Consider the following 17740-nt stretch of genomic DNA (forward strand, 5'->3'; position numbering starts at 1 on the left):
TGCCTAACCCTATCTCTCTCCCCGGGCCCTAACACTAACAGGAACCCCCGATACCTTTGGGGTGTTATCTATTGGTGTTCCGGCGATGGTCTCCCGAGTGGTGTCGGGATTCTGACTACTGCCACATATCATATATAGATACAGTATATATATATATACAGTATATATATATATATATATTTGAAGACTAGTAAATGAATCCAGACTTTCCTGGATCAGCTCTGACGACCTCTCCCTGCTCCCATTATACTTATTTCTATTTGCAGGTCCTTTTTTCTCTCATCACTGCGGCACACATGTGCACATCACACCTAACGTGTACGGCGAACAAGTGGGTGGTACACTGTGCATGTTAGGTGTGACATGCATGTAAATGTGATGGCTTCATTTTGATAACAACCCAATTTTTTATACAAATATATATATATATATATATATATAGATAGATATATATATAGATAGATAGATAGATAGAGTGCTCCTGGCAAGGAAAGGCGCTAAACAGTATCTTGGAAAACAAAAAGAATGTGGGTTTGTGGTGCTATAGGGGATATGGAGAATGAGTGATCAGAATCCTCAATCAAGGCCATTGCAGTATCTGATGGGCATTCATGCTCGACACCTTCCCACCCCCCAGCTTTGTTAAAATGGTGAAGGAAAATAGTTACCACTTTTGATGGCTATGGAGCTTTTTCCAGGACTTAATTATTCTCCATGTAGCAGAGGACAGAGATGTAGTCAGCTTGACACACAGTACTGATAATAATGATGATAAATCCTGTTCCCCACTTAGAAATCCGAGCTGTCCCACTAGTGTCCACTGAGAGGAGCAGATTCGAAGATATGAGAGTGCACTTTCTGACTGACCATGAAGAGAAATCCAGAGAGAAGCTGCTTAAGGAGTATTTGCATATACTGCAGATGCCTGTGCAATTCTGGGAACATGGTACTACTCACCTAGTAAACACTGCCAGGTTGGTTTCTTCCCATCGTGTTATACACAGTACTTATAACAGAAGCGACCATACTAAGATGATGGTTAATTTGTCAGTTATTCAAAAATAAACTGATTTTATTTTCTCAGATTACCATAGTGACAAGTAGAATATCATTTTTATAATAAAATGATGACAAATTTGGGAATATTTAATATTTATTGTGCGATATAGACTGCTTCTACCATAGTTTATAAATAGGTCACCCCTAGGTTTTGTGCTCGCTTTTACATTTATTGTAAACACAACCAGTGAAATGTACATCAACATGCAATACTAGACTCATTGGGGGAGATTCAAATGTTAGAAAAGTCAGTTGGGTGTCTGTTTTTTCCTATCTAATAGGAAAAAAAAGACACCCAACCGACTTTTCAAACATTTGAATTCCACCCATTGGACGGTATTCAATTGTTTGAAAAGTTAGTTGGGAGTCTGTTTTTTCCTATCTGATAGACAGAAAAAAACAGACACCCAACCGACTTTTCAAACAATTGAAAATGCCCCATTGAGACGTATGCCCTTTCTTGTCTTATCATGCTATTGTAAATATCTTGTATCACGACAATTTAAGAAAATCTCATTTATTCTCAAACAAGAGGTATGCAAGCTTTGTCAATATACTGTAATATATGCTGACATTTTTTAGGGTACTCAAGTACCAACAAAATCACAGCAAAAAACATAGAAAATTGTGATTCTCATCCCCCCCCCCCCCCCCTCCCCCCTCTGTTTGTTGCAGGCTGGATGAAGACAATTTACCAAAAGATATTAATTTAGTAGATGATTACTTTCAACTAGTTCAACATGAGTACAAAAGATGGGAAGAGTTTTCAGAGCAAGCCGGGAAAGTAAATGGTGCAAAAAGCAGATTTGAAATGTCCCTACCTCAGCTGTCCCTCGTTGAAGTGAAATGTGAAACATTAAACTGCCCATTCTACATGTCTGTAAGTACTCAGCCTTACTGCCATGAGTGCTACGAAAAGAAACAGAAGTCAAGCGACAGGAGTAAAACTGCAATGCAAAAGGGTGAAAAGTACCCTCACGGAGTGGGATATTTTAATTCATCCAGTCAAATGACAGAGGAATCATTGTCGGGTCCTACTTCTGCCTTAGCCACGGCACCCAGCCTTTTTATATTCAGTGAAACAAATGCAATGAAATGTAAAACACCCGATTGCCCATTTACATTGAATGTGGAGCTCAACGGACTATGTGAACGTTGTTATAACGCCAGACTGCTTCCACCTGGCAGTAACACGGAAAGGGCTGTAAAGTCTGACATAATTAGGTGCAATATTTGTTTTAAGGATGCCACAAGGACTTTTAATGGGATTTGCAGTTCTTGCTTCAAACGGACTACAGAACATACCCATAGCTCAAGCTTTCCACCTTTGCATCTTCCCAGCTCCAGCTCTGACCCTGTCAGTTTGTCTAGGAGTCTAGGTAACCTGACAGGTCTAGAGGCCACCAACGAGAGCCGGGAACCAACTGCTGGATCACACTCTGCAGCAGCTTACACTATAGAGGAGAGGGCCGCTAACCAAAAGTGCAGGAAATCTGGCTGCCAATTTTTTGGGACACTACAAAATGAAGGATTTTGCACATTATGTTATTTTGAGTACCAAGAAAATAATGGTGGGTCATTTCTATACTTTTCGTTATCTTCTATTATAGTTTATGAATCTTGACATTATTTATGTTTTGTTAATTTCAAGTTTATGATACAAGTACTATATTTTATTTTTCAGTTTACATTGACATACAGTACATTAGGGTGTGTTAAACAAGTTGGACATGTAAATCTTTATTTCATGTATAGACTTGTTGCTCTATGTCTAAGTCCTATTGAGCAAATGGTAGTGCATAAAATGCATACTGTATTTTCATTATATGCCATGACCAGGACTACATTATTGCTTTAGTTTTAGATTTGCTTAACATTTGCATGCACAGTTTAAACAGGTTTGGTATGTGGGGTTGGGTACGGGATACCGGCAGTCAAGATGCCTGTGGTAACAATACCAACACTGGCATTCCAACTGCCATAATCCCGACAAAAATGAGCAACTAAACTAACCCTAACCCTCCCTCCTCGCAGGCTAATGCTAACCCTCCCTTCCTGCAGCCTAACCCTCCCCATAGTGCCTAACCTTAACCCTCCCTCCTCGCAGGCTGCCGCTAACCCTCCCTTCCTGCAGCCTAACCCTCCCCATAGTGCCTTACCTTAACCCTCCCTCCTCGCAGGCTGCCGCTAACCCTCCCTTCCTGCAGCCTAACCCTCCCCATAGTGTCTAACCCTAACCCTCCGTCCTCGCAGGCTAACGCTAACCCTCCCTTCCTGCAGCCTAACCCTCCCCATAGTGCCTTTACCATAACCTTCCCCCCCGCAGCCTAATCCTAACTCTCCCCGAAATACTTGCGTTCGGGATTCCGGCTGTCAGTATTCCGCCATTGGCATTCTGACAGGTGTCAGGATTCCAGCGTCGATCTCCTGACCATCGGCATCCCGTACATTGGGATGCCAACTACATCCCAGTATGTGAGTTAGGCAGTTAAAATGTTGACACACAACAGGGACACTCTGAGGTCAAACCATGAATGGCGACATGTTAATAATGGCATTTATAGCATTTTAACAGTGTCTGATTTGCAACTTCAAACATGATAGAACAACATACTGTCAAAGAACATACAGACCTATAATATTCATACAGCTCTGCTGACATCGTAAACAGAGCAAGTGTGTCCCTTTCCCTTCTATATAAAGCCCAATAGGCTCATTCTGTTGAGCTCTATGGGGGGTCATTCTGACCCGATCGCTCGCTGCAGATTATCGCAGCACAGCGATCAACTTGGAATGACCCCCTATAGTAGACATATAGGGGGTCATTCCGAGTTGATAGTAGCTGTGCTAAATTTAGCACAGCTACGATCAGGCACTCAGACATGCGGGGGGACGCCCCCAGCACAGGGCTAGTCCGCCCCGCATGTCAGTGCTGGCCCCCCTTCCCGCATAAATGCAAAAGCATCGCACAGCGGCAATGCTTTTGCATCTCAGGAGCTACTCCCGGCCAGCGCAGCTCCTGCGGCTGGCCGGGAGAACCTCTTCGCTGCCCCGGGTCGCAGTGGCTGCGTGTGACGTCACGCAGCTGCCGCCGCCCACCACCCCAACGGTCCGGCCACGCTTACGTTGGCCGGACTACGTCCCCTAAACGGCGGCTTGACGCCACCGTCCCGCCCCCTCCCGCCCAGCTACCGCCTCTGCCTCAGAGGCGATCGCTAGGCAACGACGGCTCGAATGCGCAGTTCTGACCCGATCGCTGCGATAAACTGCAGCGAGCGATCGGGTCGGAATGACCCCCATAGTTTGATAGACTTCCTCTCAACTTGCCGCATGCTGTGGCTTCTGGCCTCAGATGATAAGGTGGTGGACATAGGTTTGCCCTGTTTTATGACCCATACAACAAATCTGTCTTCATACAGTTTTTTGTCATTATCATTTGCACTTTTGTGGTCCAATCCTCTAGTTTTAGAAAGGTGAATTTACCTTAAAATTAATAATAGATTATAACATTTATTTCTCTGACGTCCTAGTGGATGCTGGGAACTCCGTAAGGACCATGGGGAATAGCGGCTCCACAGGAGACTGGGCACAAAAGTAAAGCTTTAGGACTACCTGGTGTGCACTGGCTCCTCCCCCTATGACCCTCCTCCAAGCCTCAGTTAGATTTTTGTGCCCGACCGAGAAGGGTGCACACTAGGGGCTCTCCTGAGCTTCTTAGTGAAAGTTTAGTTTTAGGTTTTTTATTTTCAGTGAGACCTGCTGGCAACAGGCTCACTGCATCGAGGGACTAAGGGGAGAAGAAGCGAACTCACCTGCGTGCAGAGTGGATTGGGCTTCTTAGGCTACTGGACACCATTAGCTCCAGAGGGACCGAACACAGGCCCAGCCTCGGAGTCCGGTCCCAGAGCCGCGCCGCCGGCCCCCTTACAGAGCCAGAAGCAAGAAGAGGTCCGGAAAATCGGCGGCAGAAGACATCCTGTCTTCACCAAGGTAGCGCACAGCACTGCAGCTGTGCGCCATTGCTCCTCAGCACACTTCACACTTCGGTCACTGAGGGTGCAGGGCGCTAGGGGGGGGCGCTCTGAGCAGCAATAAAAACACCTTGGCTGGCGAAAATACATCACATATAGCCCCCAGGGCTATATGGATGTATTTTAACCCCTGCCAGAATCCAGAAAAATGCAGGAGAAAAGTCCGCGAAAAAGGGGCGGAGCCTATCTCCTCAGCACACTGGCGCCATTTTCTCTCACAGCTCCGTTGGAGGGAAGCTCCCTGGCTCTTCCCTGCAGTTACTACACTACAGAAAGGGGTTAAAAAAGAGAGGGGGGCACTAATTAGGCGCAGTATAACAATACAGCAGCTATAAGGGGAAAAACACTTATATAAGGTTATCCCTGTATATATATAGCGCTCTGGTGTGTGCTGGCATACTCTCCCTCTGTCTCCCCAAAGGGCTAGTGGGGTCCTGTCCTCTATCAGAGCATTCCCTGTGTGTGTGCTGTGTGTCGGTACGTTGTGTCGACATGTATAAGGAGGAAAATGATGTGGAGGCGGAGAAATTGCCTGTAACAGAGATGTCACCCCCTAGGGAGTCGACACCTGAGTGGATGAGCTTATGGAAGGAATATGTGACAGTGTCAGCTCTTTACAAAAGATTGATGACATGAGACAGCCGGCGACTCAGCCTGTGCCTGTCCAGGTGTCTCAAAAGCCATCAGGGGCTCTAAAACGCCCGTTACCGCAGATGGCAGATACAGACGCCGACACGGATACTGACTCCAGTGTCGACGATTAAGAGACGAATGTGACTTCCAGTAGGGCCACACGTTACATGATTGAGGCTATGGAAAATGTTTTTACACATTTCTGATAATACCAGTACCACTAAAAAGGGTATTATGTTGGGTGAGAAAAAACTGCCTGTAGTTTTTCCTGCATCTGAGGAATTAAATGAAGTGTGTGATGATGCGTGGGTTTCCCCCGATAAAAACTGTTAATTCCTAAAAAGTTATTAGCATCATACCCCTTCCCGCCAGAGGATAGGGCACGTTGGGAAACACCCCCTAGGGTGAATAAAGCGCTCACACGCTTGTCTAAACAGGTGGCACTACCGTCCCCGGATACGGCCGCCCTTAAGGAACCTGCTGACAGAAAGCAGTAAAATGTATATACACTCACACGGGTGTGATACTGCGACCAGCAATCGCCTCAGCCTGGATGTGCAGTGCTGGGGTGGCTTGGTCGGATTCCCTGACTGACAATATTGATACCCTAGATAGGGACAGTATATTACTGACTATAGAGCATTTAAAAGATGCATTTCTATATATGCGTGATGCACAGAGGGATATTTGCCGACTGGCATCAAGAGTAAGTGCGCTGTCCATTTCTGCCAGAAGAGGGTTATGGACAAGACAGTGGTCAGGTGATGCTGATTCCAAAAGGCATATGGAAGTATCGCCTTATAAAAGGGAGGAGTTATTTGGGGTAGGTCTAACAGACCTGGTGGCCACGGCAACGGCTGGGAAATCCACATTTTTACCCCAGGTAGCCTCTCAACATAAGAAGACGCCGTATTATCAGGCGCAGTCCTTTGGGCCCCATAAGGGTAAGCGGGCAAAAGGCTCCTCATTTCTGCCCCGTGGCAGAGGGAGAGGAAAAAGGCTGCAGTAAACAGCCAGTTCCCAGGAACAGAAGCCCTCTCCCGTTTTCTGCCAAGTCCTCAGCATGACGCTGGGGCTTTACAAGCGGACTCAGGCACGGTGGGGGCCCGTCTCAAAAATTTCAGCGTGCAGTGGGCTCACTCACAGGTGGACCCCTGGATCCTTCAGGTGGTATCTCAGGGGTACAAATTGGAATTTGAGACGTCTCCCCTTCGCCGTTTCCTAAAGTCTGCTTTACCGACGTCTCCCTCCGACAGGGAGGCGGTATGGGAAGACATCACAAGCTGTATTCCCAGCAGGTGATAATCAAGGTACCCCTCCTACAACAGGGAAAGGGGTATTATTCCACGCTGTTTGTGGTACCGAAGCCGGAAGGCTCGGTGAGACCTAATTTAAATCTGAAATCCTTGAACACTTACATACAAAGGTTCAAATTCAAGATGGAGTCACTCAGAGCGGTGATTGCAAACCTGGAAGAAGGGGATTATATGGTGTCTCTGGACATCAAGGATGCTTATCTCCATGTCCCAATTTACCCTTCTCACCAAGGGTACCTCAGGTTTGTGGTACAGAACTGTCACTATCAGTTTCAGACGCTGCCGTTTGGTTTGTCCACGGCACCCCGGGTCTTTACCAAAGTAATGGCCGAAATGATGATACTCCTTCGAAGGAAGGGAGTTTTAATTATCCCTTACTTGGACGATCTCCGGATAAGGGCAAGATCCAGGGAACAGTTGGTAGTCGGGGTAGCACTATCTCAAGTAGTGTTGCGGCAGCACGGTTGGATTCTTAATATTCCAAAATCGCAGCTGATCCCGACGACACGTCTTCTATTCCTAAGGATGATCCTGGACACAGTCCAGAAAAAGGTGTTTCTCCAGGAGGAGAAAGCCAGGGAGTTATCCGAACTAGTCAGAAACCTCCTAAAACCAGGCCAAGTGTCAGTGCATCAGTGCACAAGGGTCCTGGGAAAAATGGTGGCTTCCTACGAAGCAATTCCATTCGGCAGATTCCACGCAAGAATTTTCCAGTGGGACCTGCTGGAAAAATGGTCCGGATCGCATCTTCAGATGCATCAGCGGATAACCCTGTCACCAAAGACAAGGGTGTCTCTCCTGTGGTGGTTGCAGAGTGCTCATCTTCTAGAGGACGCAGATTCGGCATTCAGGACTGGGTCCTGGTGACCACGGATGCCAGCCTGCGAGGCTGGGGAGCAGTCACAGGGAAGAAATTTCCAGGGCTTGTGGTCAAGCCTGGAGACATCACTTCACATAAATATCTTGGAGCTAAGGGCCATTTACAATGCCCTAAGCCAAGCAAGACCTCTGCTTCAAGGTCAGCCGGTGCTGATCCAGACAGACAGGGCGGCACAAGAAGCAGGAGGGCAATGGCAGAAGCTGCAAGGATTTTTCGCTGGGCGGAAAATCATGTGATAACATTGTCAGCAGTGTTCATTCCGGGAGTGGACAACTGGGAAACAGACTTCCTCAGCAGTAGTCTTCCACATGATTGTAAACCGTTGGGAAAAACCAAAGGTGGACATGATGGCGTCCCGCCTAAACAAAAAATTGGACAGGTATTGCGCCAGGTCAAGGGACCCTCAGGCAATAGCTGTGGACGCTCTGGTAACACCGTGGGTGTACCAGTCAGTGTATGTGTTCCCTCCTCTTCCTCTCTTACCAAAAGTACTGAGAATTATAAGACGGAGGGGAGTAAGAACTATACTCGTGGCTCCGGATTGGCCAAGAAGGACTTGGTACCCGGAACTTCAAGAGATGCTCACGGAGGACCCGTGGCCTCTACCTCTAAGAAGGGACCTGCTCCATCAAGGACCCTGTCTATTCCAAGACTTACCGCGGCTGCGTTTGACGGCAGGGCGGTTGAACGCCGGATCCTGAAGGAAAAAGGCATTCCGGATGAAGTCATCCCTACCCTGATCAAAGCCAGGAAGGATGTAACCGCAAAGCATTATCACCGCATTTGGCGAAAATATGTTGCGTGGTGCGAGGCCAGTAAGGCCCCGATGGAGGAATTTCAACTAGGTCGATTCCTGCATTTCCTGCAAACAGGAGTGTCTATGGGCCTAAAATTGGGGTCCATTAAGGTTCAAATTTCGGCCCTGTCAATTTTCTTCCAGAAAGAACTAGCTTCAGTTCCTGAAGTTCAGACGTTTGTAAAAGGGGTACTGCATATACAGCCTCCTTTTTTGTGCCTCCAGTGGCACCTTGGGATCTCAATGTAGTTTTGGGGTTCCTAAAGTCACAATGGTTTGAACCACTTGAATCTGTGGAGTTAAAATATCTCGCATGGAAAGTGGTCATGCTGTTGGCCCTGGCCTCGGCCAGGCGCGTGTCAGAATTGGCGGCTTTATCCTGTAAAAGCCCTTATCTGATCTTCCATTCAGACAGGGCGGAATTGAGGACTCGTCCTTATTTTCTCCCTAAGGTGGTTTCAGCGTTTCATCTGAACCAACCTATTGTGGTACCTGCGGCTACTAGTGACTTGGAGGACTCCAAGTTGTTGGACATAGTCAGGGCCCTGAAAATATATGTTTCCAGGACGGCTGGAGTCAGAAAATCTGACTCGCTGTTTATCCTGTATGCACCCAACAAGTTGGGTGCTCCTGCTTCTAAGCAGACTATTGCTCGTTGGATTTGTAATACAATTCAGCTTGCACATTCTGTGGCAGGCCTGCCACAGCCAAAATCTGTAAAAGCCCATTCCACAAGGAAGGTGGGCTCATCTTGGGCGGCTGCCCGAGGGGTCTCGGCTTTACAACTTTGCCGAGCAGCTACTTGGTCAGGGGCAAACACGTTTGCAAAATTCTACAAATTTGATACCCTGGCTGAGGAGGACCTGGAGTTCTCTCATTCGGTGCTGCAGAGTCATCCGCACTCTCCTGCCCGTTTGGGAGCTTTGGTATAATCCCCATGGTCCTTACGGAGTTCCCAGCATCCACTAGGACGTCAGAGAAAATAAGAATTTACTTACCGATAATTCTATTTCTCGTAGTCCGTAGTGGATGCTGGGCGCCCATCCCAAGTGCGGATTGTCTGCAATACTTGTACATAGTTATTGTTAACTAAATCGGGTTATTGTTGTTGTGAGCCATCTATCCAGAGGCTCCTCTGTTATCATGCTGTTAACTGGGTTCAGATCACAGGTTGTAAGGTGTGATTGGTGTGGCTGGTATGAGTCTTACCCGGGATTCATAAATCCTTCCTTATTGTGTACGCTCGTCCGGGCACAGTATCCTAACTGAGGCTTGGAGGAGGGTCATAGGGGGAGGAGCCAGTGCACACCAGGTAGTCCTAAAGCTTTACTTTTGTGCCCAGTCTCCTGCGGAGCCGCTATTCCCCATGGTCCTTACGGAGTTCCCAGCATCCACTACGGACTACGAGAAATAGAATTATCGGTAAGTAAATTCTTATTTTAATTTAACCAGTAACATTAACACATGCCTTACTTGCAGTGTCAAGTGGTAAGGGAATATCTATTGTAAATAGTAATAGGAAAAGCATGCATCTGTAGTTAGTAGTAATAGGTCACAGTATTATTTTAGTAACACGATTGCATTCTTTTTAAGGAGTTGGTTCAAGAAGATCCCACAAGGTGTCGGCAAGTAATGTCAGCGTGGCTGGATTCAGGAACATGAGCCGCTGCTTGGGACCGGAGTGCAGCACATTAGGGAGCACGCTGTTTGAGGGATTCTGTCAAAAGTGTTTTATCGAAGCTCAGAGCCAAAGATATCATAAAGCACGGAATACAGATGACCAATTACAGAGACAAACAGAGGTAATTAAAGTTGTTGTTTTTTTTAATTTTATTTTCTATATCTAAATTTCAGTACAGGAATTATATTGCACAAAACAAAATCATGTAACAATCAAGGTTTTATACAGTATATTAATATCATGTTCAGCGTTGAAATGTTAGTCAGTCTGTGCTGTCTTTGCAACTACTGTAGTCCCAGAGGCCCAGATTTATCTAGCCTTGGAGAGTGATAAATTTCACGGTGATAAAGTACCAGCCAATCAGCTCCTAACGGCCATGTTACAGGCTGTGTTGGAGACATGACAGCGAGGAGCTGATTGGTTAGTACTTTATCGCTGTGAAATTGATTACTCTCCAAGGTTTGATACATCTGGACCTGAGTGCTGTTTCCGCTATAAAGAGTTTGTGCATTTACAGTCAGGCACAGGGTCACACTACTATATGGATAGTGTGAGTGTCAGCAGACATTGGATTATATTAATTGGCATGCACAGGAGCCAAAACAATGGGGGTGCTGTAACAGGACCTCCACCTATCAATAATGAATTACCCTTACTCTATGAGGCATAGACTTCCCTTTGTAGTCACTTTACCCCTGACACTTACTTCCCACTTCACTTCCCCCCCCCCCTTCCTTTTCTCTCTTGTCCCCACCCAAGCACTTTGTGCTTATTTCTCCGTCTCCCTCCCACACTCTCTCTCCATCACCGCCCCCTCACTCTCCCCTGTAACATCTCTAACACAGGTGGAAGCGGTCAGAGTTCAGACCAATTGTCATTACAGTACTAACCACACATATAGCATAAGCCTTTAAGTTGTAATTACACATTCATAGAAACACAGGCAAATGTAGAAAGGTATTTGATTTAAAAAACATTTTTAAAAGATACTAATTTGCCAAAATATTTAAAATACTGTATGAAACAATTGGAAGGCTGGATGAAGACTATTTACCAAAAGATAAATTGGTAACTGTCTGCTGTCCAATTGGAATGTTGTCATAAATGGATATTATCAGGATAAAAATGAAAAGTAAGGCTCAATAATGTATATTTTTGGATAAAATGTGTAAATATAAAGCACCTAGGAGCAGAAAGCACCACAACTGAGCATATAATGTGACGTAAATAGGTAAAAAAAAATATATAATGTGTGTTCACAGAGATCTGGGCAAACTCGGACTGGAAATCATATGAAAATATGTGCCAGGGATGTGTGCAGGAATGTGGTGTCAGGCAGGAATGAGGAGCTGTGTGAGCAGTGCAAGCACAGAGGGGGACACCATAAGTCATCTGGAGAAGACACACCAAAGCTGCGGTGTAGAGCACCAGGATGTGATCACTTCGGTAACGTCAAGTGCAGCGGTTATTGCAACGAATGTTACCAGTTTAAACAGATGTATGGATAACGGAAAAACACCAGGATACTACATTTACCAGAGAACGGTGCTACCCTCTTAACACTCCCTAAAAATAAAGACTTTACTGAAAAAAACAGTTATATAAATGGCTGTAAGCTAAGATGAGTTATTTATCAATACTCTTTATTTATGTATATACAGTTGTACAAACTTTGTCTAATCATTTTTGTGTGAAATGAATGTCCTTGTTGTGCTGCAAACTTACAAAATTACACTTTTTCTGTTATTTTAAAACAGTTTATTTTTTTATACATTTATATATTGCGCTATCTGGGTTGTTTTGCGTGACTATAATATTTATGCATTTTATTTTATGATTATTAGATGTTCATTTTGGGAAGTGTTCAGTAAAACCAAGAGTAACATATTTCTGGCACTTATGCATATGATGTTTATATGTATAATGCTGTAATAATCTTGTCATGCTTTATGTTACCAAGACAATTAGTGGTTACTGTATTAAATAGTGTGTTCTAATATTGGCAAGTAATGCCTCTAAAACCAGTCATCAACTATCTCAGTGGGAAAGCTAGGTTAATGTATACTCTAGTAAAAATGACATTGGAAATAAAGTAATAGTGATCCTCTCATATAGGGGGTCATTCCGAGTTGTTTGCTCGCTAGCAGATTTTAGCAGCATTGCACACACTAGGCCGCCGCCCTCTGGGAGTGTATTTTAGCTTTGCAGAATTGCGAACGAAAGATTAGCAGAATTGCGAATAGAAAATTCTTAGCAGTTTCTGAGTAGCTCCAGACTTACTCCTACACTGCGATCAGCTCAGCCCGTTTCGTTCCTGGTTTGACGTCACAAACACGCCCTGCGTTCGCCCAGCCACTCCCCCGTTTCTCCAGACACTCCCATGTTTTTCCCTGACACGCCTGCGTTTTTTAGCCAACGCCGGGAAAACGCTGAGTTACCACCCAGAAACGCCCCTTTCCTGTCAATCATTTACCGAACACCAGTGCGACTGAAAAGCGCCGCAGAAGCCACAGCAAAACAGCTAAGTTTTTAGTAAAATAACTAAGCGCATGCGCTCTGCGTACCTTGCATATGCGCAGTAAACGACTAATCGCAGTATAGCGAAAATTGGCAACGAGCGAACAACTCGGAATGACCCCCATAGTTCCAGTTCAGTGACCAAGCATTTTACTTTGGGGACAGTTTTATATATTAGTGGGTAATAAGCAGTGCTGAAGAAGCTACTTGCAGCCCAACTGGAGAAGGCTTTATTCTAAATACCTATTTGTATATTTGGTCAAATAGTTTTTTTGTTTTGAACAGAACTAATTAACTAAACACATACTTGCAGGAAGAATTGGCTTCTGACAAAAATGTACAGTATGTGTGTGTATAGACTGTGCGCTCCAGTTGGGTATGGACTGATTTGAATGATAACAGAGGACAGCAACTGAGCGAGCCCAGGATGGCTGCCTTTTGTAAAGTGCTTTGAATCCTATTTATGAAAAAGTTATAATATAGGACTTTGTGGGTTCCAACAAGTATTTGACAGCATCTCACCATCTGACCATTCTGCAGAAGTACCTGGTATTTCAATGTGACTGCCAAATGAACATAATTAGGGCATTAGGGGCATCACATATATGATCAGGTTGGCCACAGATCTGTTTCAAGAAATGTCCAGATTTGCCATTCATAGATATCAGTATCTTTATTATACTAATATCACATTGCAATCTAAAGATGGTGATTATAAGCCAATCATTGATTAATCTGATGCTAAGGGGTATATTTACTGTGGGTTTATAGAAGTGGATATGTTGTCAAGGTGACATAGGGGTCTATTCATGAAGCAGTGAAAGGAGAGGAGAGACAGACCAGTGGAGAAGTTGCCCATGGCAACCAATCAGCATCTCCCTTACATTTTATAAAATGTACTTGATAAAGTCTACTTTCAAAGCCCACTCTTATCACTGCTTCATGAATAGACCCCATAATTAGAACCTCTGTTATTTTGATTTAACTATCTGCGCTCAAGCATGGGTATCACTAAAACCTAAACTGTTTGTGTGCCTTGAGGAGCGAGGTTGGGAAACACTGTTTTAATGGCCCACCAAGCATGTCATGTTTTTAACGAGTCATCACTACATATGAGTGTGTGACGTTATCTATTCAGAAGTCACATTTTGACTATATATTAAAAAAAAAAAATCTTCCCACCCAAATAGATCATGCAAATACTTTACCTTCTTATAAACTGCAGTAGAGCTGACCTAAAGTACAATCTACTTATGAAATCTGTCCAACAGGTTTGCTGTGCAGAAGAGTTATATTTGCCGTAGTAACTATAGTTTGTTTTAATTTTCTATCCAGTATTACAAATACTGAAAATTACACTAATATCTGATATTTTTATACAGTTACCAATGAGATTGCCTGCACATGGATAATGTCAAATAAAAAAGTTTATTTTATAAAGGGAGTATAATGGTGTATGTATATTCAGTCAGTATGAGTTAACAATTTGAACTCCTGATTAGTGCTTCCATGTTTGCTTTTTATGTGATTTTACACAAACCTAGAACCAAACATTTTTAAATATTGTTTCTGTGCATGGTAAATACTGGCTGCATTATTTTTACACGGCAATTTAGATTTCAGTTTGAACACACCCCACACAAATCTAACGCTCTCTGCACATGTTATATCTGCCCCACCTGCAGTGCACATGTTCATTCCGAGTTGATCGGTCGCTAGCTAGTTTTAGCAGCTGTGCAAACGCTATGCCGCCGCCCACTGGGAGTGTACAGTATTTTAGCTTAGCAGAAGAGCGAACGGTTGTATCGCAGAGCACCTGCAAAAAAATGTTGTGTAGTTTCAGAGTAGATCAAAACCTACTCAGCGCTTCACTTCAGACTATTCAGTTCCGGATTTGACGTCACAAACCGGCCCAGCGTTCGCCCACCCACGCCTGCGTTTTCCTGGCACACCTGCGTTTTTCCGCACACTCCCTAAAAACGGTCAGTTGCCACCCAGAAACGCCCACTTCATGTCAATCACTCTGCGGCAACCAGTGCGACTGAAATGCATCGCTAGATCCTGTGCAAAACTACATAGTTCGTTGTGCCCGTACGTCGCGCGTGCGCATTGCGCCGCATGCGCAGAACTGCCAATTTTTAGCCTGTTCGCTGCACTGCGAACAAATTCAGCTAGCGATGAACTCGGAATGACCCCCATGGTTTTGCCCATTAGCTAACACATTTGCTGCTGCGATCAGATCTGAATTACCCCCCATTTTGCACTGCAGGTTGGGTAGATGTAAAATGTGTAGAGAGAGTTAGATTTGGGTGGGTTATATTGTTTCTGTGCAGGGTAAATACTGGCTGCTTAATTTCAACACTGCAATTTAGATTTCAGTTTGAACACACCACACCCAAATCTAACTCTCTCTGCACGTTACATCTGCCCTACCTTCAGTGCACATGGTTTTGCCCAGCTATTTACTTACTGAAAACCCCCATTATTAATATGTGGATTTGTAATGAACATCTTGCGTCAACTTTTTTCCCTATTCTATGTTTTAGAATAGCCCAGGGAACAGATGCATTTTAGTTACAAAGCTTACACCCATAATAATACAATTTCCAGCATCTTTTGATGTGTTTTACATTTCTTACAGTCTGCATCTATTGATTACTAGTTAATGGGCAGTATTCAAATGATATATCACGCCAAATCTTCTTTCTAAAGTGATCCCTGTTATCGCTCATATCGCGCCCATAATAATCCGGTTAGCTGCATAAAGGGTTGGGAGCCCTAGCTACTCAGGTAGTAGCGAGCTGAAATTATTATACCACGCCCGTCATCAGAAACAGAACGGGTATGAAAGGGGGTGAATTGAATACCGCCCAATTTGTGATAAAATTAAATGTACCATTAGTACCCATAATATTGGGTGAATGTGGCTCTAAAGAAACTCATTCTGCATTGTTTCAGAGTAATATAGAATGATTGTGTATAGACTTTTTTGGGCCTGACATTAAGGTTGCAAGACAAAGATTGTGAGTAGTAATATGTTACCATACTTTCTATGTAATATGAATAATTAATGTCATTGTGAGATCATGTATCTACTCAGTTTACACACTGAATTTTAGATTTGCACATTGTATTATTGTATATGGACACTCAATTTAAACTAATAAATTATTTAAACCATTTATTTTATAACTTTTCCTTGTACTGAAAAATTCCAGCGATGAGTCCATCACAAAACTAGGACAAAATTCTTTGTATATAGGGGGTCATTCTGACCTGATCGCACGCTAGCTATTTTTTGCAGCGCTGCAATCAGATAGTCCCCGTCTATAGGGAAGTGTATGTTTGCTTTGCAAGTGTGCGATCGCATGTGCAGCCGAGCACTACAAAAAAGTTTTGTGCAGTTTCTGAGTAGCTCAGAATTTACTCAGCCGCTGCGATCACTTCAGCCTGTCCGAGCCCGGAATTGACGTCCGACACCCGCCCTGCAAACGCTTGGACACGCCTGCTTTTTTTCAAACACTCCCAGAAAACGGTCAGTTGACACCCACAAACGCCTTCTTCCTGTCAGTCTCCTTGCGATCGGCTGTGCAAATGGATTCTTCGTAAAATCAATCGCCCAGCAACGATTCGCTTTGTACCCGTACGACACGCCTGCGCATTGCAGTCCATACGCATGCGCAGTTCTGACCTGATCGCAGTGCAGCGAAAAATCCTAGCGTGCGATCAAGTCTGAATGACCCCCAAAATCTTCTTGTTTTCTTCCACACACCTTCTTTTTACTTGCTTCACCCATACCTAACCTTTTCTTGATAGATTTTTTTTATATTTTATTTTTGTGCTCTACTTATTGTGGCATGCTTCAAAGCACACGCAATAACTATGTTTACGTAGTCGAGCAATTTTTTTTTCTACAAGTGCACATGCACAAAAATATCCTTAAAAAAGGATTGTATGCATTACACAGCGTGTACGCACAAAGGTGCTGCTACGATCGACACGCACATACCGTAAACGTTGTGGAAAAGTGTTGGCCATTCGCAGGCAGTGACTGGGTGGTGGCTAGAAATGCAAGCAAACATGTACCATTTAATAGACATGTTATGGATATGCCGTGGGCATGTCCATGAGAGAAGCTGTGCACACAGATGCAGATATAAGAGGCCGTAGTCCAGGCCTGGCCAACCTGTGGTTCTCCAGCTGTTGTGAAACTATACTTCCCAGCATGCCCTCCCCCCATTTCCCACCGTATTCAGCTGAAAAGGATCCCTGGAACGTCTCATTACCTTCCATGCACAGCCTAGGCCAGGGTGAGAGCTATGAGCGGATTCTGTCTCTTCGTCTTCTACATATACAGTAATGTTTTGGGGGCATATTCATTATATACATTTTGTGGGAAATCACCCGAAAGATTGTGGTAACCTTAAAATATAAGTATCCTGAAAGTATTACTAGGGTTCCCCAGCAGATATCTCCTGCGCTTTTCCTTTTTCTCTAACGTCCTAGTGGATGCTGGGGACTCCGTCAGGACCATGGGGAATAGCGGCTCCGCAGGAGACAGGGCACAAAAGCAAGCTTTTAGGATCACATGGTGTGTACTGGCTCCTCCCCCTATGACCCCCCTCCAAGCCTCAGTTAGGTTTTTGTGCCCGTCCGAGTAGGGTGCAATCTAGGTGGCTCTCTTAAAGAGTTACTTAGAAAAAGTTTTTAGGTTCTTTATTTTCAGTGAGTCCTGCTGGCAACAGGCTCACTGCATCGAGGGACTTAGGGGAGAGATTTTCAACTCACCTGCGTGCAGGATGGATTGGATTCTTAGGCTACTGGACA

The 17740-nt window shown here is 44.5% G+C and overlaps 1 protein-coding gene across 2 annotated transcripts in view; it reads left to right on the top strand.

Annotated features, from left to right (window-relative positions):
* The window catches only part of TNFAIP3 (TNF alpha induced protein 3), a 37413-nt gene extending 25263 nt beyond the window's left edge, over positions 1 to 12150 (top strand). For both annotated transcript variants that reach the window (XM_063917415.1, XM_063917414.1), the window contains exons 6-9: positions 794 to 974; positions 1735 to 2630; positions 10309 to 10517; positions 11659 to 12150. In XM_063917415.1, coding sequence (XP_063773485.1) covers positions 794 to 974; positions 1735 to 2630; positions 10309 to 10517; positions 11659 to 11904 — 1532 coding nt within the window. In that variant the 3' untranslated portion in view covers positions 11905 to 12150. The remainder of the gene's footprint in view (positions 1 to 793; positions 975 to 1734; positions 2631 to 10308; positions 10518 to 11658) is intronic.
* Positions 12151 to 17740: the final 5590 nt, after the last annotated feature.

The sequence above is a fragment of the Pseudophryne corroboree genome, chromosome 4 (assembly GCF_028390025.1).
Source record: "Pseudophryne corroboree isolate aPseCor3 chromosome 4, aPseCor3.hap2, whole genome shotgun sequence".
Taxonomy (NCBI): domain Eukaryota; kingdom Metazoa; phylum Chordata; class Amphibia; order Anura; family Myobatrachidae; genus Pseudophryne; species Pseudophryne corroboree.